Below are 27,131 nucleotides of genomic sequence, written 5' to 3'. Positions count from 1 at the left end.
ACAGTCTTACACTGCGCATACATGTAAAATAGGCCACTATAGTCAGCATTTGCAAAAGCAGAAAATTGACACACCAAGCAATGACTGGTTCTAGACTTGTGGTTTGGTAGGAGAATGATCATTATCTTTGTTTAAAAAAAAAAAGGAATCAGTTACATTCTGAGATTATGTTCCTTAGAAGGTATAGTAGACAACTGAAGTTTCCATGCATTTATATTCATTACTGTTGCATAGAATTTAAAGATGAAGTTATTAGTGTTCTCATAAGGAAAATTAGGAAAAATTTAGTGTTAAACTTGCAGAAGCAGGAGCAATTTCAACTAGAGTAATGACAATAGGATGATATTTTGTAATTACTGATGTAAGGTCAGGTTGTAAAGTAGCACTAAAGGGGACAGTACTCCTAAGTACTCCATACAGTTATGTGCATTTAGTTTTGATTGTGTTTTGTAACATAAATGCTGATGTAGAACCAGAAGAAATTCGAGTTTTGGTAGTCAGAGCTTTCCCCCACCCCTAGATGCATGTACTGGATTGTTATCTATTCCATTTTATTGCTGGGTGGAAACAACAGGAAGAAAGCTGAGTCATATTAATAGACCATTCATGACTTCCCTCGCCATTCCTGCAGCTTTGAGCGATGAAGGAGAACTAGGTGTGGTGGCCTCTCCTCCACCCCCCTCAGTGTGTGAGGGGTGAAGGCAAGCTTTTTCTCCCTATCTTCCCATTCCCTTTGCATAGCTTTTATAATTCAGGAATGCTATTTTGAGTCTCCATTTTTGATATTGTCTAAGTAATCCACTTATCTGTGATAGAATTATAGAATGGTTTGAGTTGGAAGGAACCTTAATGATCATCTACTTCCACACCCCACCCATGGGCAGGGGCACCTTCTGCTACATCGGGTTGCTCAAAGAAAGCCAGACTTGATGGCCAGGGAAGGGCCGTCCACAAATATGAGTTTCCAAACTTGCATACACATACCTGTCTACTTCCATCTATTTTAAACTGTTTTTTTAAGTACCCTTTATGCCTCTAAGAAAAGTTCATTCAAGAATTAATCTGTTGATTAGTGTTAAACAGTTTGTTAGGTAGACATTTTTGCATAGCTGACTGATCATAAAATTGTTCTCCTGGATGCTTTCTATTTCAGTTTGGAATTATAAAGAGCACATCGAGTAAAAATTTTCATCCAACAGTTCAGGACCTGTTGGGTGAGAGATGTGAGAAAAATGAAAAAATAATGAGATTTCATGTTACTTTGACTAATGCATGCTTAAAGTGTGAATGACCCTGTAGAAAATCTGAGACATTCTGAAAACCAAAGCTGGATAAAGAGTTGTGTTGCGTAATTTTTTCAGTGGTCAGATGATCAGACCATTCATTGGTCCGTCAGACCATTTCATTGGACATTCCTGCAAAAGCCAATTTAAAATATACAGAAATAACATTATATATGCAGATCTAATTTAAAATTAAAAAGAAACCAGAAGATAAAGTTGCTCATGTGTGCTGTATCATGCTGTTAGTCACTATCCCTATAGTCTTTTCAGATATTTCTTTCTGAGATACCGTTATTTTTGGTATGGTACTTTTTCCCCCTTTATCCCTTTTGAAGTATGTGACTTAAGAGAATGGACACTTGAGAACTTACACTCTACAAAAGCAAAATAGCTTCAGACTTCTTTTTCCTTGAGATAGGCTTTGATAACTAAGGAGGTAGAATTTGTAAATGTTAGGTGAGCCGATTGCAGGAGGAGAGCTTCATTTCCACAAGAGTCTCTTTTTATCTTTCTTTAAAATCAGTCAGGGCTATCTTAAAATTAATCTGCCACTTCTGATGCTGCTACTGTTAAGAAAGCAGGACGTGTAAAATGAAAACAGTTGCTCTGTTTGGCACATAAGCCTGCCCACTCTTTTCTGCACAAGCAATAGAGCAGCATTGCTGGCAGCCTTGCTAAAAGGTAATTACAGTCTAGTCTTGTGTTTGGTAGGACATGAAGGTTTTACAGAATTTTCCAAGGCATGCATGGAATCCACCCAGATTTAAGATGAACTACTTGTATGCCACATCCAGCATTTAGGTTTAGAAGTGAGGCCACAGTAAGTAACAAATTTATTTACTCTTAAGCAAGTCTCTTGGCTGAACTAGAAAGGTGCAAAAGGTGTAACATGAGTTACAAAAGTAGAATCCAGGTAACTGGGTGCTCAAGGCTGAGTGTCCATTTTTAAGGGCAAATTTATGCAGAAACTGTGCAGGTAACCACAGCACAAATCCAGTGACTACTGGATAGGATTTGTTTGTTTGTTTGTTTTAATAGTAAAACTGCCATCAAACAAAATATACATACCGAGGCAGAGAGACTGGAAATGTAAAATATCAATATTAACCAGAGCTTAGTTGCTGCTGATGTTGTTCTGCAAAAAATAAAAATGGAAATTACAAAGCTGCTAGTTTGCTTTCAGGAAAACTTTGTAGACTGCATGTAATGCATGTATATTTTGAAAATGCTTTGCCCCTCCTTTTTATTCCAGTTCTGTAGCCTTTGATACTATATTAAACCAATTTCCACACTGACATCTGGTGGTAGTTCTGTAATGCTATCTTGCTTGAAATGCTATATATGAGTATTTTGCAGGTCTAAGCATTAGATTCTATTCCCTCCAGCCCTTCTAAAGTGATCTTATTGACATCTTAAAATTTTAAACTATCCTTATCAGATCTTTATGCAGCTTCCCACAAGGCAAAAAAGTAATGAATAAATGAGTAATTGCTTAATAGTTTGCTCAGCCAGTATAATGCATTAAAAAAACATGTCTGTAGTATGTGAAGAACACAATACTTAGTTAATTCCTCTCCTGAAGAACTCCTATGGAAACACAGTGGCATAGTTTTGTTGAGGTCCTGTTTTACTGAAGGGGAGTATACATATATATATATAGATAGATATCTGTGTGAAGTAAATGAGCTCAGAAGAAGTGCCACATCATGCATAGTCACTTTATGTGGCTTTATCCAGAGTCCAGAACTGGCTGTCATGGTGATAGTTTGACTCATCTTGGCTACAATCCCGATTAGGCCTGTATGTCAGTATAACAAACAGTAAGAGCCGTGACAAAGCCCTTCGAAATTTCCACTGAAGTGATTGCAAGGGCTTGCTCTGTTCCTCATCCTGGCATGTATCAGGTTGCTTTTAAGTTCTGTTTAAAAAATATCTTAAACCAAGACAACCTGTAGAAGAGACTGGATCAGTTTTTTGTGCCATAGCTCAATGAATCCATTCTTCCCCCCCATCATAGCAATTACACCACGTTATGTACCTTTTTGACATGTGCATGTTATGGCTGTACCTGTAGAGTAAGCTGCTTATAAAAATAAAGTTGTATTTCCTCACAGTGGATAAATTCTTCAGTGAGTTCTGGCTTAGATAATCTCCTGTACTCAGCACTGGTGAGGCCACACCTGGAGTACTGTGTCCAGTTCTGGGCCCCTCAGTTAGGGGAGGATATTGAGGTCCTGGAGCAGGTCCAGAGGAGAGCAACTAGGCTGGTGAAGGGACTCAAGCACAAGTCCTATGAAGAGAGGCTGAGGGAGCTAGGGCTGTTCAGCCTGCAGAAGAGGAGGCTGAGGGGAGACCTCATCCCTCTCTACAACTCCCTGAAAGGAGGTTGTAGCCAGGTGGGGGTTGGTTTCTTCTCCCAGGCAGCTATCAGTAGGACAAGAGGGCGTAGTCTTAAACTGTGCCAGGGGTGGTTTAGGTTAGATATTAGAAAGAATTTCTTTACAGAGAGGGTAATCAGACATTGGAATGGGCTGCCCAGGGAAGTAGTGGATTCTCCGTCCCTGGAGGTTTTTAAGATGAGACTGGATGTGGCACTTAGTTCCATGGTCTAGCAAACGCAGCAATGTTGGATCAAGGGTTGGACTTGATGATCTCAGAGGTCCCTTCCAACCCAGCTGATTCTATGATTCTGTGATTCTATAGGCTCAGCAGACAGATTTTTTATTAGGTTTGTGAATTGTGTAGCTGTTCCTTAATTTGTAGTTAATTTTATGTGTGTAAGATTGAGCAGATTTTTGCTCTTTTTTGCTGCTTTCCATTGCCAAAGTAATGGCAGCCATTGGTTAGTCCTAATGCTACAAAGGTTAATTTTTATTTTCTTTTCTGTGAAGTTTGAGTGAACGTAAATCAACACACTAAGAAGGTTCAGTTGAATAATTCACTTGCGCACATACATAATAATTTTTCACATTTAAGTATTTGCTCATTAATATGTATAATGGTAAACAGTTCAAGAATTTGGCATCTAAATCAGGTAGTTTAATATGATACAAAATTTACTATATTCACTGATGAGTAAAGAGGGTCATTCAGGTCCCAAAAGGTTGTGAATTACACATTAGATTTAATCTTTTAGGCAAAATAACTTTTATGAATAGTGTTAACTAGTCTGATAAATTTCAAAGGATTTTGGAAAGGAAATCAAGTAATTTATTGATTTAATATGTAATGCATAATTGCTGAGAATTGATATTTTATTTCTTTTAGCTTTGGGTTAGCCTTAGTGTGTTTGTCTGTGTATATTAACACATATTTTAGAATCAATGGTGGTTATTTTGAACTTGTATTCATTTTTATTTATTCATTTATTTAAACTTGTTGCTTACTCTATTTTTATACATTTCTGCATATTTATTGGGCATTTTCTACTTCTCTTTCTTCCTATTAAACAGGTATTATTGAGACTGCAGATCGCCTGGATCGTGAGACTACTTCACATTACTGGTTAACTGTTTATGCAACAGACCAAGGTGTTGTGCCTTTATCATCTTTCATTGAAGTCTACATAGAAGTTGGGGATGTTAATGATAATGCTCCACAGACCACAGAGCCAGTTTATTACCCAGAAGTCATGGAAAATTCCCCTAAAGATGTATCTGTTATTCAGATTGAAGCATTTGATCCAGATTCTAGCTCAAGTGAAAAATTAACCTACAAGATTACAAGTGGAAATCCACAAGGATTCTTCTCAATAAACCCCAAAACTGGTAAGTACAATACAGTGTTTTATTTTATGTATTAATAAATTAGTGTATTTGCATAAATACATAAATCAGATAAAATCGAGATCTTTGATTTAACATTGTAAACAAGCTTTCACAATAGTTAGAGTTAACCTGGTATCTTGGGCTGTGCCAATATTAGTAAGTTATACAAACATGTGGAAGAGGATTTGAGGGTGAAGCACTTGGTTCAAAGTACTTGACATCAACATCATGCATGTTTTGTGAAGGCTTGGTTCCGAGTAGCTCCACTCTAGACTGGTCAATGTCCATTTGCTTTTGTAGTGCAGTAAATATACAGTAAAAATACATATTTTAGCTTAGTTTCATCCACATTGGTTTTAGCAGTCTCAGTTTTCAAAGCTTCATGTAGAGTTTTTTTGTCAGGCTTTTTTTCTTTTTTTTTTGGTGGGGGTGAGGTAGTCTTAGTCTAAGCAAAATAAGCCATTTATTAGCATCAAACTCACTTGTCCCACAGTCAAAAGGGACTTACTTCTTAAGAAACTGTTGCTGGTGTAAGAAAATCAAAATCTGTAAGATAATTTTCAGAAGTGGTTGTTATGTAATGAAAAGAAAGAGTGGTTTAGTGGTTGTTTGGAAAGCTTCAGAAAAAACACACCGAGGTTTTAACAGGAGAGTACAAATATAAGAACTAAATAACCTTTTAGTACCTGAATTGTGAATAATGAAATGTGTGTAGCGGAGAGATACAGGAAACAAATAAAATAATCAGTCTTAACTGAAGCTACACAGCAATTTTGAAAACATTGTAAGAGTTTCCTACAATCCCTTGCTTCTGAATGAGTGTAGAAAAAGTAATACATATACTGGATGATTTTCCCACAGATCTTTTTTAAGAGTAAGGAAGAGCTTTGTTTTATTTGAATAATATTTTGCTGATTTGGGCACAGCTTAGCTTTTCATATGTTGTGTTTAGGTATTATTTCACAGAAAAAATTATGAGAGATGCTTCTGATTCACTCAGCCAGATTTTTTTTCTCGCAATTCAGAGATTTTTAGATTAGAGGTGCTGTAAAGGTGTAGAGAGTGACCTTAATCTGTAATAAACCCAGTAAGTAAAAGGGAGCCGTATTAATTTAACTCTTGCTCTTTCATGGAGGGAACTTAGGGGGATTCAAAGGAGCAAAAATAGAGTGAAAAGTATGTTTTGAAGGCTGGTGGGTTGACATTATGGCCTTCATTCTGTTTCGTAGTTATGTCGACTCAGGGTATGAGAGACTTATGTGCTCTATCAGCTGTAATTGCTGTGTCAGCAAAGCTCTGAGGGCAAACACAGGTATGTTATTTGGGTTATTTCTGACAATAACTTCTTTGTCAACATGTGCTGCATCTACTTGTGAAGGTACTGCCAAGAGAGACATATGAAATGGCTATAGCAACAGAAGATCTTTAGCATAGTTAAAGCCTGAATCTAAATACTAAACTGACAGAGTGTTGGTTTTATGAAAAAGGCAGCCGGAGAAATAAAACGATAAAAATTCAACTGCAGTCTAAACTGTGTGCTTTATTTTTTATTTGTTTTTCTCTGTATCTCTGTTTTCTCTCATTTTACATGATGTAAAAGGAAAAAAAAAAATCTTTTCTGTCTACTTCCTCACCATGTCTGATTTTGAAAGGATTTTGTAAAGATTTTTTGTCTGCTACTTTGATCTTTCTTGTTGTCTCCATTGCTAATACTGATAAAGATAGGAATAAAATTGCCTTTGAGTTGCCTGGGAAGAACTAAGTGACTGCAGTATTCAAATTGCAAGTGAACATAAACACTACCTACATTCATTTATTCTTTATTGTATATAATTGGCCAGCTATTTTTGGTTGCTCTGTCCTTAATTTTCCTGTAGCTCGTTTTATCATCTTCTTTTTTTCTGGTTCTTTCCTATCCTTTTCAGCTTTCTGTATCATTATGCAGCATTTTCCAAAATGTGATTTGGAAAAAGGCACTTGCGTGCCTCCCTTGCTGAAGTTTTGAGATAAAGAAACATCTTTATTCCTATTTAATGGATGGAAGAATTAGGGCATTGGGAGATTGTGACTTGTCTTCAGACAGAGTTTGTAGTTTTCCATGTCAGTAGCTTACTGCCAATCTCATTTATGATAGAAAGGGACCTTGAGGGAGCCCAACACACTAGAAGGTGACGTGAAAAGGAACACTTAATAGAAAAGTAATAAAGATTTTCTGTCAAGAGTTTCTTACCTGACTTTGTTGTAGCATGCATACCGTAGAAGCGAGCAGTCCTTCTCAGCTCAGTATTAAAACCAAAAAAGGATAACTGAAAATAATGAACTAATTATATTTCGGGACACAAGCACTGAGAAGAAAAGAATCTCCCTCTGATTTATATTCAGCTGTCGAATTTCCCCTCCCCAATATAATTAAAGTCACAGGGGCAGGTATTCACCTATCATGCGCCATTCATATTACCCTTCATTGCCACCCTTCATTGGTGTCTACTACAGCTACAGTTGTAATGCTAGATAGAGATATTAAACATAGGCAGGAGGGAAAGAGAAAAGATGGGCAGTGCAGAGAAGGGAATCCTCTTTGAGTGGCTTCTGTTGTATTCCCAGAGTGCAGTCAAATAAGTTCAATAAATAGTCTTCCCATTAAATAGGACCCGGAATTTTGTGCAGTCTAATGGGCTGTTTTTGCTGTACATGCTCAGTTTGCAACTGTCAGTCTGCAGTGGGCACTAACATAGTGGTTAAGATGAGTTTTGACTGACGTTATCAGGTTTGTAACTTCTCAAGTCTCTCTTCTGTCTATTGGAAATAAAATACATTTAACCTGAATAGGTCTTTTTTGGAGTGAAAGTGCTTTCACTAGGATTGACAAGTTAAGGAGTTGAAAAAAACACTTTAAAAGACACTAGTTATCACTGTAGTTATGTATTTTATCTCCCTTGATTAATTAAAATAGAGCTCAGCTGAAGAGTACATTTGACTAGAATTGGAGAGATCAAATTCCTTCTTGTTTGCTTATGTGAGTATGTTACCATTGTTGGACCTTGTGAGGTTATTGTATTGTAAGGTGTTTGTAAAAGGAAGAGAAACCTTCACATGGCCCCAGATTTCCCTTCCAACCCCGGGGGAGATAGGGCTGGAATATGAATCAAGTCTTTCACTGTATCCCATTGTAACATTGAACGTGGCAGTAAGATTTAAAAGCATGTGTTGCTGTGCATCCCCAAAGGCAAATTGCCACTGAAATGGCATCTGAGTCAAGTAAAAGGTAGTGTTAAAATATGTGGTGAATGTTAAAAATATGTATTAGATGGTAATGTGTTATTGTCTCTTCTCCATCTCAAGGATCCATCATTTTCTTTCTCTTTATAAAGTTTAAAGTAATGGTCCATGGCTGGAACCTACTCATAGTAGTAATACAGATTATAAATAGCAACAACATACATGTAACGTGTGTCAAGTGAAACACTGCATTCTGTTCTCCTGAAGTAGCTAATTCATTCTAGAATTTTATAGTCTCCAAACTAAGATGTGTGTGTACAATAATACTTTGTACAATAATACTGAATTTTTAAGCTGAAGTAGTATCTGCGTGCTTCTTACAGCAATCAGTTTCCAAGTATCACCTTCAGTAAATCTTCAATGACACTTCAAAACATCTTTTATATTTTAAATAATTATAAAATAACTTAGTTCAAGAAACACTGCTAGTTTTTCTTTGCATGGTGTTTCACTTCTTCGAGCAGGATATATAACACAGTACATCACAGGACATTTTGTAATCTTTTCACATATACTCGACCTTTCATTAAAGCAAATGAAATACCATTTACTTTAGGTTTGGAGTTTCCATGTAGTGAAAAGAAATGACTGTACATATGAGCTGTTCAGGTAGAATTAAAACAGTTATTATATTGTTTGCAGGAAAGAATTAGAACAAAGACTGATCACACAACTTTCATGCTCTATCTAAACCCAACTGTAGACAAACATTTAAATTATGGTAACTACTTTATATGTGTATAACTTCTTGCCAAATAGATTGTAATTAAATACAGAAGTAATTGACAAAACAGAAAAGTTTCAATTCATGTTGATATGTTTAGGTAGAAGGAGATGAACACAATTGGACAGCTATTCTGAACGTATCCTGGGACTCTGTGGTTAATCCCAGCACTTAACACTAGAGCTATTTCACTGAGGCTCAGAAAAGGATTGCAAATTTAGCAACACTCATGTAAAGCAAAGGTTTATATAACAGTAAACAAGTTCTGGGTTTTGTGATTTGGAGCTCACAGTGTACAGTGCTTTTTCTGGTACATGTAATAGAAAGTAGTAGTATTTCTGTTGCTTGTGGGTGTGGTTTATTTGCTTGTGAGCTATTACGGTATTTTTCTTTTGTAATTACCTTGTAACATGATCAAAGACACTGAATCTTAATTATCAAAATACTCATAGTTGCTAGTTTCCATAGTTCATTGGATGCATTTGGATATATTTTGTCTGAGAAAGCAATGAAATGAACAAAAAAAATGCATGCTTTAAGGAACAAGTAATGAGCTGTTTCACTTAAAAGTTACTGATTCAACTCCAATCTAATTGTGGGACTGAAAAGTTTTACATATCACTGGTGTAAATTCCATGGTTGTCTTTACAAAATACAATTGAATATGATAATGTTTAGATTAAAGTACTGAATATTTCTGTTTTACATGTACACAGTCATACTAAGTAGACAAATTTATTTTTTTCCCACCTTTTATTCTTTCATATTATATAATATCTTAATTTGCTTTTTTGCTTTTGAGGAGTATTGGAAGCATGACAGTTGACAGCAGGATTGCAGTAATTCTTTGAGAAAGTGTAACAGGTCCTTACTGGTAATAGCTGATAATACCATTGTATATAAGTGTACATTTATGAGTTTATGAATTATAATTATATAATTTCTAATCTATTTGGATTAACCATTTAGAAATGGATCTGTTCGTGTCAATTTAAGAGGCAGTTATTGTATTCCTTTTACTAAAAGCTTCTAATCAAAACATGTAATCTCTCTGTCTGAGACAGGAGAGTGGGGCACGCGTTAAATATGAGGTTTTTGTTCACCCAGTAAGAACTGTAAGAGTAGTATGCAAACTAGCTCCCCAATTTAAAATGTATACTTAAAATTCTCCAGAATGACATTGTCAACCAAATTCTTTTCCTATCATTGTTTTCTGTTCTGTACTTTTCTTCTATCTTTATTCTATAGATCATGGCGAAAACATCATGTGAAATTAAAGGAAAGGTATTCACCTTTAACTGACCAACAATAACAACTCAACAAGTCATATAAAGTCATAAAACATGGAAATAGAACATTGCTGCAGAACTAGAGCCATTAGGCTGAACTCTCTCTAAACAAAAGGACAGCAATTCCCCGAGACTCTGTATCAGTGTCCATATGGATGTAATAGTTTTGCCATGCCATGTTTTTAAAGTATGGCTGCTACTTAAAGATACAGGCTTTGTATGATTAATATCTCAAAGATTGCTGAGTTAAGATGGCTGAAAGAAGCTTATACTGACTTGCAAATGGCAGTGTGAGCATTGGAATGGGAAAATCTGCACTTGTATAGTGCAGAGTTCCAGCTCTCGTTATTCTTACTGAGCAAGAAAATGGAATCCTAAACAGGTATTCATACAGGGCCGGGGAAGACCCTTGTACTCTTTTTGGATTGCCTTGCCCATATATTTGGGCTAGAAATAATTTCATCTTTTTGCCTAATTGGTATGCTTCTTTCTACTTCCCCAGGACTTCTGTTATATTTATTGTACCAATCAGATTTGGCTTGGCAAGGGAATCAGGGTTGGATAGTAAAAAACACTTGCTCGAGAAGTCATGCCTTATTTTAGAAATTTAAAACAATAATAGCAAGTGAGGAAGGGAGGTACTTGGTATTGCTCCATATAACAATTTTGAGTCAGCTTTGCAGAAATGCTTGTTGCATATGCTTTCTATGCTTTTAATGAAACTTGGAATGAAAATGATGTGTCCTTCTGAAAACTAGGCTTGGGTTCACAACCTGGACAGGAGAGCAGCAAAATGAATTTTGAGTTGTTAATTTTCCCATACTTAGGCTTTGCAGGTGTAAGCCAGAAATAATTGCATGATCTAATTGCTTGGGAGTGCTGTAAAGATGCCTTAATTTGTATATGAAGCACTTTGGTATTATGAGAATGCTATGGACATTCCTTTGACATTCCTGTGGTATAGGAGTTAGTCCATTTAGATAAGGATGTTAGAATAGGGCATTTCAGCAGAAGCTTTGAGTGATAGCGCATGTCAGTACATAACTCTATCTTGTGCATTTTGCTCAGTAACCTTTAAAGCAGCATCTGTGTGTGTCTCTGTGTGTGTGTGTATCTGTCTGATTTGGAGACTGAAGTGAAATAGGAAATGGGCACAGCTGCAAACAACTTCCACGGGTTTCCGTTAACACTGGAGAATTACTTAGTAAGGAAATGAAGGGCCAGTGACCACACAGTAGTATTGGCTTCATTTTAACAAAGGAAATCTTTGTTGTTTAACTACTTGTGGGTTTTAATCCCAACTGACGTAATATTTTGGAACTTGAATAAAACCAGTATTACTACATTGCAAGCTTATGTGATTTAAAGTTAAATAAAGTTCCAAATGCTGAAATTGTTCTTGTAACTTCTGTAGCTGGCAAACAATGCCAGGCTCAATTATTGTTCACTCATGTCACACAGCTCAAAGCATATGTAGCAGCTTCCATGTGCCCAGCTGTTTACCTCTCACATGCAGAGAAAGTGAAGTATTTGATTACACTGTCTCTAAAACAGATTTTTTTTCTTTAGCTTTACTGAAAATGTGACCAAAATTAATCCAAATGTTTTTTAAACTCCTGCAGCCACAGACTGCTACATGAGTAGATGAAAGTGTATATATACATACAATTGGAGAGTTTAATTCTGCAAAAAGCTATTTTTATTTTTAAATATTGTTTAAAGCACTGAAGTGCTACTAGAGTAGTGGTTTTCAACCTGGTCTTTTTTTGTAACTGGTAAAACAAGTTCGTATCTGTGAAATTTCTAGCAATATCTTTGTATCCGCTCACTACAATATTTAGGGATTTTGCATTTGAAAAGACAGAATTTTTCCTATAATAGAGGCAACTATTTTAAAAGTTACTTGCAAGCATTTATGTAGAGATCACTTTTAAATTTTAGGTGGTGGAATTGGAGCTTTTAAAAATTTATTTTATTTGTTCTCTTACATCTTTTTGGAAAAAGAGAAATGGTAGGAGCTGGGAAAATAAGTGAGAAGCACAGCCATCCTTTCCTTCTGCTTTACTTGTCCCTAGAAATACATAAAAACTGCAGGTCATGCTCAGCATGATCTGTGTTATAAACCAAGAGTTTGAAAGAAAGTGAGGTTTTCTTTCAATTTTACCATATTCTGATGCAGCACTCATGAAATCATAGAAAACCTTGAGTTGAAAGAGACCTTAAAGCTCATCTGGTTCCAACCCCCCTGCCATGGGCTGGGATGCCACCCACTAGATCAGATTGCTCAGGGCCCCATTCAGTGTGGCCTTGAACACTCCCAGGGATGGGGCATCCACAGCTTCTGTGGGCAGCCTGTACCAGTGCCTCACCCCCCTCTGACAGAATTTCTTCTTAACATCTAATCTAAATCTCTCCTCTTTTAATTTAAAACCATTTCCCTTTGTCCTGTCACTACCTGCCTGTGTAAAAGTCGATCTCCTCTTTTATAATCCCCCTTTAGGTACTGGAAGGCTCTGCTTCCCAGAACCTTCTCCTTCTTCACGCTGAGCAATCCAATTCTCTCAACTAGTTTTCCTATAAGATGCTCCAGCTCTCTGATGATTCTTTTGGCCTTCCTCTGGACCAGCTCTAACAGGTCCATGTCTTTCTTGTGCTGACGACCATCCCCAGAGCTGAACAAAGTACTCCAGATGGGGTCTCACAAGAGCAGAGTAGAAGGGTAGAATCAGAATCCCTTGACCTGCTGGCCATGCTGCTTTTGATGCAGTCCAGGATGTGGCTGGCCTTTTGGGCTGCAGGTGGACAGTGTTGGCTCATGTCCAGGCTTCATCCATAAGAACATGCAAGTCTTTCTCTGCAGGGCTGCTCCCAATGAGTTCATCTTAGTCTGGATGTGCCCCAAACCAGGTGTAGCACCTTGCACTTGGACTTGCTGAACTTCATGAGGTTCTTGTGGGTCTACCTCTCAGGTTTGTCCAGGTCTCTGTGGATAAGACCCCATCTTTCTCTTGTGTCATCTACGCCGCTCAGCTTCATGTCATCTGCAGGCTTGCTGAGGGTGGAGCCAGACTGCCTCTATATCGTATGTTCTTTTGAGCTGGAGTATATAATGTGCAAAATTATAATTCTAGCCATGGAAGAGACAGTGATCAGATACTGTTATGAGCCAAGTACCACCTTCACACATTCTTTCAAGAATATCAGTTGTTCCTTGGTAGGCTCTCGGAATAGTATAACTTAAAGAAGTTTGTGTATATAACAACACTGTAACATTAGTATTGATTAATTTCCTATTAAGAGAAGATTACTCAGAAGTAATGCCCTGCTTCACATCTAGCTTGGCATGATTTTTTTATTTTTTTAAATAAATGAAAATAAAAGCTCAACCCCAGCAAAAATTTAATTCTATATGAAGTAATATTATTTTTCTATCTGAAAAATTCACAGTGGAGTCACAGTTCAAAGGCTAACTAGAAGTGACCTGTAAAATTGTTCCTCAGTTTTCCTGAGAGCTGAAACAAGACCTTTGACAGCACTTTACATTATCATCTCTGTTACGAGTGTTGCATGGAGTTCTTTATGTATATGGGTCAGTTACAAAAGCAGTTCACTTTAAATCAGTAGCTAGGCCTGCAGTCTATTCCAGACTTATTTTAGTACATTCTGTGTTGTAAATGTAGGAAATAACATGCAATTAAAGCCAAATCTCCAAATTTTTACTTAGAAACTAATATTTTAGGGTTTAGATGTATAGGGAGCTTGGGGGCCTCTAAAGAAAGCCTGTAATGGTGCTGGAAATATCCTTATATTCTTAGTGTCATTTGAACAACTTTCTCTGTTCTTAATTACTTCTTTCAACTGATAATGATTTAAAAAAAAAACCTTTAGATTCCTCAGTGCTGACTACTATAAGCTGGAAAATGCATTTTCTTTCTTTTGTTTAGGGGGAAAAAAGCCCAAACAAACAAAAGGCAAATTTGGAAAGGAGTGTGGTGTTTGTTTCTCTGTTGAAGCACTATAAATACAGTAAGATTATGTCAGGTTTGAAAAGATGTTTCAAGATGATGTGTGATTTTATGGTAATCATTCTGTCCTTAAGTATCAAAGATAGTGTATCTCAAAATGAGATTATAAAAATGAAGATCAGGTAGCTTAATTACTGAAGGCATTCGAACTTTGAATTGATGTGGTTTTTGAAGGCAAGAGTATTTTCACAAAGTAAGTAAAGAGAAAAATTTATAGTGTTCTGTTGATAGTAAGATCAAAGTTCATTTTAGAGGAAATTTATTGTCACTTCCTGGTTTCTTTTCAATAATCATGCTTGGATTTTGTTTTATTTTATTTTTCATTCAAAATTATTTTAGCTACTTTTTATTATTTATTAAGTATAATTTTTTGTGATTTCATCTTATACTGCTTATGACATACACTTGCAGTTTTTATCTTTTGTATAAGAGAAACGAACTACCAAAAGAATATGATTGACGATGAAACTAGACACATCCAAAATGTTTTCAAGCACTCAGAATGCAGGATCATAGATTTAGTTTTCTAATATAGCTATTTGGGTGTTTGTGATTATTTATATCGTTATTTTCATTATTTCCCAAATTAATTCTACTCGTAAAAAAATTACTGCAGAAATTAATGCTGCTGTCTTAGTAAATCCAGACTAAAAATAATGTACTCAGTGACTAATTAGAGTATACAAAACTACATGGTTAGCTTTTGTTGGATACAGTTTTCTGTCATTATATGATCACTAAACACAGATTTTATACTTCATTTGAAATCTAAGTGAAATTGAAGCTCTACAATGTTTGTTGAATTGGATGACTTAGTATGTAAAGTATATTTTCCTCCTTATGCTGTACATTAATAATCCTTGGTGGGATTATTAATGGAGCTTGTCGACTCCATTCTAAAATCACAAAAATTACTAATAATCAGCAAATTCCAGGATGCTGTTGAAATAGTTTAGGAAAGTGACTCAGCTTCAGATATACACCTTGCACTTTTATTGGGTAGTAGTAAAACTGAGTAGTTAAATTGCCTGGTTAAAGATAAACCTGGCGCCTGTTGGTATGAAATATTAGCCATAGGAATAAGTAACCTACTTTTTGATCCTATATACAAGGCTTAAAGTCTGTCTTGGTAACAAGAAACAAACTAATAAACACTGATATTACTGTACCTCAATAAATATGCTACACAAATACGCCCTTATGGACAGGGTGTTATCCCTTGTTTGATGCAATCCTGACTTGGGTAGGACTCAGATCTCAATTATTGCTTGACTTTTCATGGAGTACCATTCAAAGGGCAAGACGTATTCATTTGGAACAAACGTACCAACAGAGTTTTTTTGTGGATGAAATCTAAAGCATATGCACCAGCATCTGAAAGACAAATTAGGAAGTGCCTAAGAAAAGATGATCTGAAGAGCAAATAGAGTGTGTAGTTCTTAAATGTATTTTAGACCTTTCAGCCAGGAGTTTATTGTATGCTATGGGAATGTTCTATTCGCTTTTGCTTGAACTGCTGCATATGGGAATTGAAGGGGGAAAGACACCAAAACTGTGAAAGCGTGCACTAGTTGAGTACAATCATGCTATACTAAAAAAAAGGGGACAATGATTTCAACACAGTGTGCTGCAGTAGGTCTCCATTTAAATTTTTCTAAAACTATCTAAAGGGTAGTGTATCTCATTTGTGTAAATTACCCTGATCATTAAGTTTATATATGAAGTGGAAAATGACTCCTTTAGCCCCAAATGTGGATTTAAACTACCCAGAAAAGTCTGTTAAGCCACAGACTATGAGCTGTGCTAGGCAGAATCAGTCTTTGTTCTACCTAAACAACTGTATAGCAAAAAAAAAAGTGAAATTCAAGAGGCCAGAGAGAACAAGCAAGCAACAGCATAACCAATGGAGAGAGTATACGGATAGGAGAGTTGAAAGAAGAACCTGGGCACTCAATTTCTCTTGAAAAGTAGTACCAGTTTTGCAGTCTTAAATGAAAGAACAATAATTATTGCTTTTAAGTGTTGGACTTGAGCAGAAGAGGTATTTGCAGCCATTTAATGTGCTTGTAAATTATATTGCTAATTCTTTTGGGGACTTTATATTTACAATTATATTTCAGCACTTGAAAATTACTGGTGACAATTCTGTTGCTGGTTTTATTGAGAGTTATTAAGGTGCTTAGAACCAGGAAGAATTAGGAATGAAAAGCAAGTGAAATTGCTGAGAAACTATCTTTAGGACCATGTGAACCAAGCTGTTCAGTTCTTTTTCGATATGCTTACTCCAGTATGATAGCTTGTTAGGACTATTTTTTTCTTTTTTAACTCAGCAGCCTGCCTTCATGGTGATATATTACAGTGGCATGCTGTCTAGCTTACAGTCATCATCTGTACGTGGCTAGTAAGACATGGAATTTATTTTTTGGCAGCTGGAGAGCTGAAATCTGTTCTTTAATCCCTCTGCTGTTAATTTTCATTGACCTGTTTTTATTAACCTGTTTATTTATTTTGGTTGAGTAGCCTTGTTTTGGCTTACATAGAAGACAAGATTTGAGTACAATCTTGCCAAAAACCTTATATGAACACCTTTAGAAAGGAAATGTGGGCCTTTTCTGATGGTCATTGATTGTAAGGTAAGTTAGGTGTAAAACATTGTCAACTTGAAACCAGCTGAAAGAAGAATGAAAACAAAATTGTTGTCTTTCAGTGGCAGTGATGAAACAGTCATAGATTATTATGTTACCAGCCACTCTGTCCATATTTCAGGAAGTATTGAGATATTGGAAGCAATTTAAAAAATGTCATAAGAGAACTTTCAGACAGTGACACTTGATGCTCACTGTATTATGAGAGATGTCTAAGACATGACTTGATCACACCTAGTACTTGCATGAGGAGGAAACTGCTGATTCCAATGGACTTCTTAGCCGATCACACAAAAGAAAGATATATTTCTCTGTCTAGAAGCAAAAGCTGTCTTGAATTGTATATAATACACCATTTCTTAAATGAGAATGAAGGAAATCCTGCCTTGAGGTGAGACACTATGTTGATCACTTGGAGACATAATTGGTCTTCAACTTACAGAATGTGTGCTATAATTTGCTCAGTACTTTTGGGTTGTGTTATGCATTAGTTAAACTAGATTTTCATTACAGCCACATCTGAATTTAAAATCCATACGTCCTTCAACTCTTAGACTGGTTTATATATTAAGACTTTTAAACAGATCTTAATATATAACAAAATGTTAAAAAAAACCCTTAAAAATTCATTTGTAATTTTTCAGTTTTGAGATTCCAGTGGGGGAACAAGAGCTTAAATAATAATTGACTGAGTTGCAGTAATCATGACTGATGAGAGCTTAAATGGGAATTGACTGATGCAGTCCAGAGAAACCATTTCTGCTGACTGGTTATGGTTTGCATTTAGCACAGAGGACAAAAACCTCAGTGACCAAATACAGCCTTCCTTATATTTAGTTTATGTCTTGTATCTGTTGAAGTTACTGATAAAAAGTGTTGTAGTTGCTCTGAGTCAGTTTTGCTTCAAAATTGAATGGTTTGTCACAGTGACAGGTTTCTCACACATGCTGTCATTTCATTCAGCAATAAACAAATTCTCCCCATCTCATAATGAGGATTTCAAAACTGATTGTTTTACAGACTTCTTCAGAGCTTAAGTGAAATCATCTTTTACTTGCCACTCCTGTGGGGATGTGCTGTATGCAAAAGTGTAGTCATGCATTTATTTGTCTAGAGGGAGGGGCACAGCAAGGAGATCTCCAAAGTGTCACAGAAAGGAGAAGGAGCTCAATCTAAAAAACGTGAAAACTTTTGTTTTCAGTAGAAAGAGCAGAGTGGTGGCTCTTTTTGCAGAGCTGACTTATATTAGGTCCAAAGATTCTCCCCAACCCTCTTAACAGGGAGTCCTAAAAGCCACACTGCATAGGAATACTCGACATTATTATTATGGCCATAGTTCAGAAAAGCTGTTCAACAATGGATGAAATCTGTCGGTGCAGCATTAAACATTTTATAATATAAAAAAACTGGGAAAAAGGGAAAGTTGTAGTGATACCATAACCAAACCTTTTACGATCTTAAGCTGAAGTGAAACACTTCTCTGAAGCTAAATTTGCACTTAGGAAAGTGTCTAGCAGTAAAGAGTTAAATAAAAAGAATGTCATGCATGTGTATGTGATTCTAAATCCAGAAGTGTTACATTTCCTTTGTTGGCATTAGTTTCTGCTGAACATACAGGATATATATGGTGAAGACTAAGCCCTTCTGTTAGTGGTCTGAAGTGTTTTAACAGAAGTGTGGCATGCTTGGTTGAAAAGAGTGGAGGTTTTAACAGATCAAGGCATATATATTTTGTTCTTACTGGATATTTTTCTGCTTACCTATTTTAGTTGTATTGACCAACTTCATTAATAGGAATTTTATCTGGAATTAGACTTTCTTTAACAAACTTATGTAGAGTAGTGGTATATGATAGAATTTTGTCTTGACTGCTTGCAGCAAAAACTTTTGAGGTTTTTTTGTTTGTTTGTTTTTGGTTTTTTTTGTTTTCTTTTTTCTCCAGTGTTAATTGTCATTTACTAGTGGTGACTCCAGTCTTAATGGCTCTTCATGAGGAAAAAGTGGATAGGAAACTGTTGAAAGGTGCAGTCTTTCTGCTCTTACATGTAATTGATGCTGCTGTGAGAGATGGACTCTTGTCAGAGGATGCAGACTATTCAGAAAAAATATTCAGAATATTCAGAGAAATGCAAGCATCATGAGATATTTCTGCTAGGATTACTGTATTTTTCCTATGCTTTTTGAGATTTTCTCCATCCTCAACCCAGCCATTCAACAGCCAACTCCTTCAGTGACTATGCTAAAATCTACCCTTTTTCCTTGCGACTCTGGTGAGTCTTGAGATTAAATGCTTCAGAGGAGGGCTAGTGCTGGCTTTCTCTGGAGGTACTCAATAGAAAGTGGTATTTAGGAGAACTTCTGTTTCTTTAAGGCACTACAAGGCCCTTTGCTGGAGGGAAGCAGATGAGGCATCAACTCTGCCACTTATTCACGTCCAATTAATAGTCCTGTGCTGTTTCCAGTAGAGCCTGTGAAAAGAAAATGTGTGGCTTGACCAGACTTAGCTGGGAAATTAAAGCTTTGTTTAGAATATGTGACAATAAATATTTTCAACTGTCATTGTTCACAGCTCTGTAATCTCCATGCAAAGAAGGTTAATAGAGAATTGTCACATCCTTTTTTTTCTCTCTCTTCCCCCCCTTCCCAAATTCACAGTAATAATGTGACTTTTTTCCTTGCTATTTGTTTTCAGTTTGGGTTTTTTGTTTGTTTTAATTTTCATCCCTCCATTCTTTCTAACTTACGAACTGATGTATCTTAACAATAGTATACATATCTTCTATGGCCTGTAAAAGCATAAAATTATAAAGCAGGATAAGATGATACATCATTGTCTAGAATACTAGATGTATGATGGATTTGATACGATGGAAAACCAAATTGCTGGAAAAACAAGGGAAGATTTGACCATAATTGAAACAACCATTATTTGCACTGTCTGTGCTTTTGGAGAATAGTTGCTTGAACATTTGACAGCTTTAATATTGCCTTATATAGGTTTTGTTCATATTATTTAGTACAGGCTGTCTATTTTGTTGGTATATGTAGACTACAGCTGTATTTTGACAGAAGCATTGAGTAGGTATGCATCTGTGGTACACAATTCTGTTTCTGTTGGCCTTTCTCTTTTAAGTGAAATTGAAATCTTTATTGCTTTTCTTACATGCTCTGCTTTTTACCAGCTGTGAGACAAAATTGAAGGCTTTTTTTACTGGAGCAGACCAATGTTGAAAACTTTATAAGTTTCTATAAAACTTTTAATTTTGCTTATATGAGGTCTTATTAATAAAAAGTTTACACTACAGTTGGAAAAAGGAATGTGAAGTATACTGCCTGTGTCTTGATCTCTTATTTTATCCTTAATTGGGTAATTGCTTCCCTGTTTTTCAGTTTGACAATTAAGGATCAAGATGGCAATGCTTCCCTGTCACTGTAAAAAGCTGGGATAGTTGGATAAAATATTTCACGACGTTGCAGTGTTCTCTGTAGTTAACGTATGCTGGATTCCTGCTTCAGACAGTATGGGATGCTAGTGGCTTAAGCCAGGCAAATACAAGTCTTGGTGTTTGGTTCATGAAAAGCCAAGTTGAATCTAGCAGGATATACTAGCATAGGTTCGGTGCCATGTGAACAAAGCAGTGGTGTTTGTGGGGCCAAGTTGTACCTGCGAACAGATTAATGGCTTTCATGCAGCAAAGAAACTGAGTTATCTCTTGCGTCTGCATCCATGACACACCATAGCAAGCCATTCCACTCTAACTGAGAGTTGACCAAGTTGACTTTTCATTAAACTCAATAGTTAAAATTTTGAACTCACTGTTAGGAAGAATTAATTCAAATGAGGTTATTTTGTATTTAATTTTCACTGTCTTTTTTCACCTCTGACTGTTCGACTTTCATCAGTTAAAGCAAAACCCATCACACCTTTCTAATCTTGCGTCAAGGGCATATCACATTCTTAAACTTGTGGTCATTCGCTGCTATTGTCAACAGCAACCGTTTGACTCCTTGTCATTGCCAAATCAAGCCAACACAGACAGATTGCTCTGGTTTCCACCACTACTGCATCTCTTCAAGTCATCCTTTTTTGGTCATTATCACTAAAAATACAAATAGATGTTTCTCTTGAAGAGATTGGAAATTATTCAGCAAATATCTGTAAGCACCCTTTGAAAAAGGCATATGAACACCCTCTGAAAACAAGACTTCGTGAAGAGAATTACATACATTACTTCTGTCAGAAACATAACAGGCACGGATGTGCTGGAACACTGAAATGTGTTTGTTGTCAGGGTTATAACAGTTTAGTTTTCAGATTGCAAAGAATATTTTCATGGCTTTTAAGGATTGGAAACCCCTCATCCCTTCCCTTAATGAAAGCGTAAATTCTGTAAAAATAGGAGACTGCCTAAGAAGAAATTGAGATTGAGGATATCAGTAACTGCTGATTAAACCTAACTTTCATTCAATTATTTTCTTGAAGGATTTGATTAATTATTCTCTTATATTTACAGGGCTAATTACAACCACATCCAGAAAACTAGATCGAGAGCAGCAGGGAGAACACATACTGGAGGTAAATAATTTCTTTAGTTCTCTGAAAAACAGTGACTATAAGTTCATTGGTCTTTTACAGAGTTAACTTTACCAGGCTTGATTATTATATGAAGAATTTAAAGAACTGGATTTTAGAAGCAACTTCCTTCTATGTTCATTATTTTACAATGCAGAGAACTACCATAAAACTACTTATAAAAACAGTGTCTTGGGGCTTTCTCATAAGAAAAGAGTAAAGGCACAAATTGAATGCAATTTTTTGGTTTTCTATCTGTAAACCAGGATTTTCTTTCAAACAGTACAAAGGCACAGTTGTTAAAACGAGTGTGATTCCTTTTTAAATTTTCCTGTGTAATTATTGGAATAGCTATTTCAGCCTAACTTTCACTGAATATAGGCTTCTGGAAAAGAAGTGCAGAATGTTTTTTCTAACACTGAGGATACAAACTGATTATATGTGAGTAGCCCTATTTTCTGTGTAACATGTTTACCAATCGCACGAGTTGCAAAACATGCATTATAAAACCAGAGTCCAAGAGCGCGACATTTGTGACATAATGCTTTTATTTAGCTACATTTAATTGATTGCCTTGAATTTATGTAATAGCTTTTTCATTCTCTGTCAAACAACATGAAAAGAAGACAGATTTAAGTCATCCAGTTTCACAATGTTGTCAAGCAGTGTAACAGCATGGTACTTCACTTGTAATGAAGAATTAATATTCACAGTGATCCTTATGTACTAAGATTTATCTGGAACCTTTATTATGCCTTTCCTCCTGGATGATAGATAAAAGGAGTTGGCTGCAACTGGAGTTGGCAAAACTAACATTAAAGCCAGAGAAGCAAGTCTAGACTTATTCAAAACTTGTGAAATCCTTAGAAAGCTGTTCTAGTAGGAATGCAATGACTGCATAGACTTGGAGATGAATGTATTCCCTGTTAGCACAAACTATCCTTTTGCCCAATTGCAGTATACATGCAGTCTTCCTGGACCATTTATATCCCTTTGGTGCATTGCAAGCTGGATTAATGCAGCTGTTGGACCAATTTTTTATCATTATTTTTGTTTCTATATCAGCTTTGAAAAGAACTCTTTACACCTAAGTAGCAATAAGGCAGAATATCCTCTGCAGTGAGTTTGTAGTAGTAATAGTAACAAAGTTAATTGCAAATCTGATTTAGTACTAGGCACGTTATTTCTGTAAATTGTAAAGTCATTATATTATTGTCTTTTCAGATTGTCTCATTAAATCTGGTTGCATCAGTTTCCCAAAGCACTTCATGTCAGTTTTATCTTATTTCTTGACCACTGCTATGTATATTGGTTGTAAAATTGGTATATCATGACTTTTACCTCTACACATATTATACTGACTTTTGTATTAGATTTATACAGTAAATAAAATGAGCTGTGGATTATTTTCTGACCCTGAAACCACCTGGCACAGTATGGCTTTGATTGCTTACATCTTATCCCTGGAACAGGTTGACCATGTTCAAGTTGCCTGTTGAGAATGGTGTCTGAATTGTGTGAATTCTCAGGCTGCAGCCAGACAGTGTGTTTTTGTGCTACTTGTTCTGGGCCAAAACTGGTGCCAGAGATCCCACTCACAGTATAATGTTATGGGCAGTTGTCTGATAGCAGTCGTGCTGATTTAACCTTAAGTTTATAACCTCAAGGGAACATGTACAGAACTCAGAAAGTTTAAGATTGCAATGTCATGTAATGGTACATAGATCCTCTTGGTTTCATCATTCCCTATAAAATAGCAATTTAAGCTGGTTGCTCTTTAGTTTGGAACATGGGTTATTGCCTGTTGGTGTAATTTATAATCCTTCATTCTTTCTGCATTTTGAATTCCAGCTGGTTGTTAAGTTTTAACTAAAAATATGTGAAATATCTGATGGAAGAACTCTTGAGTACAGAGCAATACTGACAGATAGCATGGCCCAAAGTAGCAGTTTTCCCATGTGTTAGTTTTATGCTTACAACTTTGAAAATAGGTTGAAAAGAAACCTAGAAATGCACAGAATGGTGGGCAGTATTATGAGCCAAGTGCTGAGCATCTGGCTAATTAATTGAGCATTGAAATGTTGACCAGATGGATTGGTGGGTTTATTCCTTGTTTGCTATTGAATTTGATCCTTGACTGCAGTTCTGCTTACATAATAGTAACTAATATGCCCCATTTTTTTATTCCCAATTTGTAACTGTTTTCCGAGTGCCAATTGGCACTTTCTTATGCAGTTATTTTAGACTACCTTCAAGTTGTTTTCTCATGTCTTAGTGTTCTCTTTGTTAATGTCAGTAATGCCTTCAAAACTGATGTTGCCTTCAATTCAAAGAGATTTTTCTCAATTTGCATTTGTCTTCTGCTTGGCTCAGGGCAGTGCTAATTTTATGTTAACGGACATGTTATTGCATACCCCTTTTGATTTCCTTATTTGGAATGTGCTTTGTTTTTTTGGTTGAGCTTGGTTGGGTTTTTTTGTGAACTGAAAGGTATGTACTGGTGTTCCATTACAAGCACTAAAGGGAAAAGATACTCATTTATGTGGAAATCATGCCATCTGTTAGAGATGAGCATGAATATTTGCATTTCATGTGTCAAAATATTAAGATAGTAGCTGAATAAGCTTTTTTAGTGCCTTTTGTAAATATTCAACTAATAGCTTTATGCAATTGTCTTTAACTGAAGTTAAGGGAGAACTTTACAGTTGTCATAGGCAGTTGTAGGAAAATCTGATTTAGGAAGAGCATTGTTGGAAGGACTATGTTTGAATTGAGCACTAACTGTATCCTTTTTAATAAAAACAGGTAACAGTGACAGACAATGGTACTCCTGCAAAATCAACAATTGCACGAGTGATTGTGAAGGTCTTAGATGAGAATGACAATAAGCCTCAATTCTTGCAAAAGTTCTACAAAATTCAGCTTCCAGTGCGTGGTAAGCCAGAGCGAGAGAGAACTGCTAGGAGAGAGCCAATCTATCGAGTTATTGCTGCAGATAAAGATGAAGGCCCCAATGCAGAGATCTCCTACAGCATTGAAGATGGTGATGAACATGGCAAGTTCTTTATTGAACCGAAAACTGGAGTGGTTTCATCAAAGAAAGTTTCTGCAGCAAGGGACTACGATATCCTTTCAGTGAGTCAAAGTCTCGTATATCATGAATATGTAAAGTGTTCTTTTATCTGTTCATTTCTTATTCCGCAGCTGGCAGATGAGTGCAGTATCTGAAGGAAGAAAGCTTCAACAAATCCAGAAGCATTGTTTTGTGGGTTTCTTTGGTTTTTTGGTTTGCTTTTTGTTAAAGGATGATTTCAGATGTTTGTATTGTTAATCAAGAAACTTCTGTTCTTTTCCAGAACTTGACAGGTAATGTATGTGATGAGGGAACATGAACAATCAGTTTGACTCACCTTCAGGAGAAAAGCAAAATAAAAGTGAATTTATGGTAACAGTTTGTGCTGCTATCAGGTGCTGCACACTTTTTCTCCATTTGCTGCCCAGATAATGAAGGGCAAGTGGCACTTTGAGAGACACTTAACCTTTTCGGATATATCTCACACAAGCAAATATGCTTGGAGCTTATTACTACTTTCTGTTTATGTGACATAATGATTTATGTGATCCTGTGTGTCTGTTTCACAGATTAAAGCTGTAGATAATGGTCGTCCACAAAAATCTTCAACTACACGGCTTCACATAGAATGGATTCCAAAGCCCGACCCACCCACAGAGCCTATTTATTTTGAGGAGTCATTTTTTTCTTTTACGGTGATGGAAAGTGACCCAGTTGCTCACATGATTGGTGTAATAGCTGTTGAACCTCCTAGAACACCACTTTGGTTTGACATAACGGGTAAGGATGCCTTAAGGGCCTTTATTATTAGAAACAAGTGCATGGAGTCTGAGATACTGGAGGGCTCATTACAGCTTGGTTTTAATCGCTCTTCTAAGTAATGCGAGGGTTTGGAATTTTTTAGCTGCAGATGTGGATTTTCCCCCTTATTTTGTTGTAAATCAAAATTATTTAATTTTTATCAATGACACTCTATAAGATTAAAATTAAGTTGCAAAATATCTGTTGTGTTGCAGTTTTGAAAATGACTTAATATTGTGTCACTGAAAACTAATCAAATAATAATTAATCTCACAGACTGTAGGATAGGAAAAGAAATAAAATGCTAGTTTTCTGCAAATCTGGATAGTACACTCAAAGAGCGATTGTACTGTTCATGTTGATTTTTTTCTCCTGGGCTGCTTTTCAGTTTGCTGTCCCTTGATTCAGTATTAAAAGGAAAGCATGCAATGTTCCTAACCCCAGCAAACTTCTTCCTGTACATATTCTTTCTACTATATCATAACTTAGCTTCTACCATTGAAAGGGGAATTCTAACTAGTAATATGACATAATATGTTGATGTCATGGTGACAAAATGAATAGTACTTTTAAAGTTTAGATTTAGTCATTAGACCTATGAGCACCAGTAATACACAGAGTATTCACTGTATGGCTGGTAGTAAAACCAAGTTCTGTTGTGTGTTAAGTGCTTTGGAATCGAGGAGAATGGCATAGCCTTATTTCAGGAGAGATGCTGAACTGTAACAAACTGTCTCTGGTCTTAAGGTAACCCTATCAGACTGCTTTTTCCACCACGTTCATAAAAGAGAGAGAGAAGGATCTTTTTCACCTTGGTTACTACTGAAAATTTGAGCCATGATTATGGTGTTAAGTTGTTAGGGAGAGCATATTTTTAATTCTTTCTTAAATGTTTAAGTATTTTGAATGTCTGTTTTGCTGGTATGTATTTCCAAGGAATTCTGAAAACAGCATTGGTTAAAAGTAAAGTTTCTGAAATAGGCACATGTAGCAGGAATATATAAATGTCAAATATTTGAGGGTGTCCTCAAAAAATTTTCAAGCACATGAGAACATACACAATTCGCTCCTAAAATCATGCTTCATGTGTGAACAGCCTGTGATCATATTGATAATCATTGCTAATTCATTAAATATTTACATAGAATTTTTTAAATAATTCTTTTAAATGTGTTCTTGGGAGGATGGGGGCAAAGTTCCTGTCCAAATAGCTCATAGTTGAATAAAAAATGTTTGTGTTTAGACAAACCAAGGGCTTATGGATCTGTACAACTGTGTAGAGGTAGTAAAGAGTTCAGGATGCTTGCTTGCATTCTCATAGGGGAAAAGCTTTCTGCATTAGAGGTATTTTGGGACTGAGGTGGCTCTTTCATTTTTCTCCCAAACACATACAAGCACATAGACATGGGAGTAGAAAAGCAAGCAGAAAATATGAAAATAAGTGAGCAGGAAAGATGAGAAGGTTTTGTGTATTCAAATTAGGGTTATCCAGTCAACAGCAAACAGAAACGTCTATAGACCAATGGGCATCCATTAAAGGAAGGGTTAAGAAAGTGACATTCCCAGAAAAAAGTGAGCAGTTCATGGGGGTGCGAGTAGATAGAAGAGGCCTCAGAGGTTTTGGGAGTTTCAGTTTAGTACAGCAGTGATGTTTTCTGGTGTCTTTTATTAG

General features: G+C 36.2%; 1 protein-coding gene across 7 annotated transcripts in view; it reads left to right on the top strand.

Annotated features, from left to right (window-relative positions):
• FAT1 (FAT atypical cadherin 1) overlaps positions 1-27,131 on the top strand; it is a 108,138-nt gene that overhangs the window by 33,593 nt on the left and 47,414 nt on the right. For all 7 annotated transcript variants that reach the window (XR_001878706.1, XM_017839263.1, XM_017839343.1 and 4 more), the window contains exons 3-6: positions 4,736-5,050; positions 21,527-21,588; positions 24,391-24,720; positions 25,228-25,438. Coding sequence is in view for 6 of the 7 variants with exons in the window: in XM_017839263.1 (XP_017694752.1) it covers positions 4,736-5,050; positions 21,527-21,588; positions 24,391-24,720; positions 25,228-25,438 (918 nt within the window). In the remaining variant the exon portion in view is untranslated. The remainder of the gene's footprint in view (positions 1-4,735; positions 5,051-21,526; positions 21,589-24,390; positions 24,721-25,227; positions 25,439-27,131) is intronic.

The sequence above is a fragment of the Lepidothrix coronata genome, unplaced genomic scaffold, assembly GCF_001604755.1.
Source record: "Lepidothrix coronata isolate B3197 unplaced genomic scaffold, Lepidothrix_coronata-1.0 Scaffold0, whole genome shotgun sequence".
Lineage (NCBI taxonomy): Eukaryota > Metazoa > Chordata > Aves > Passeriformes > Pipridae > Lepidothrix > Lepidothrix coronata.
This window is presented reverse-complemented; position numbering and strand designations above follow the sequence as displayed.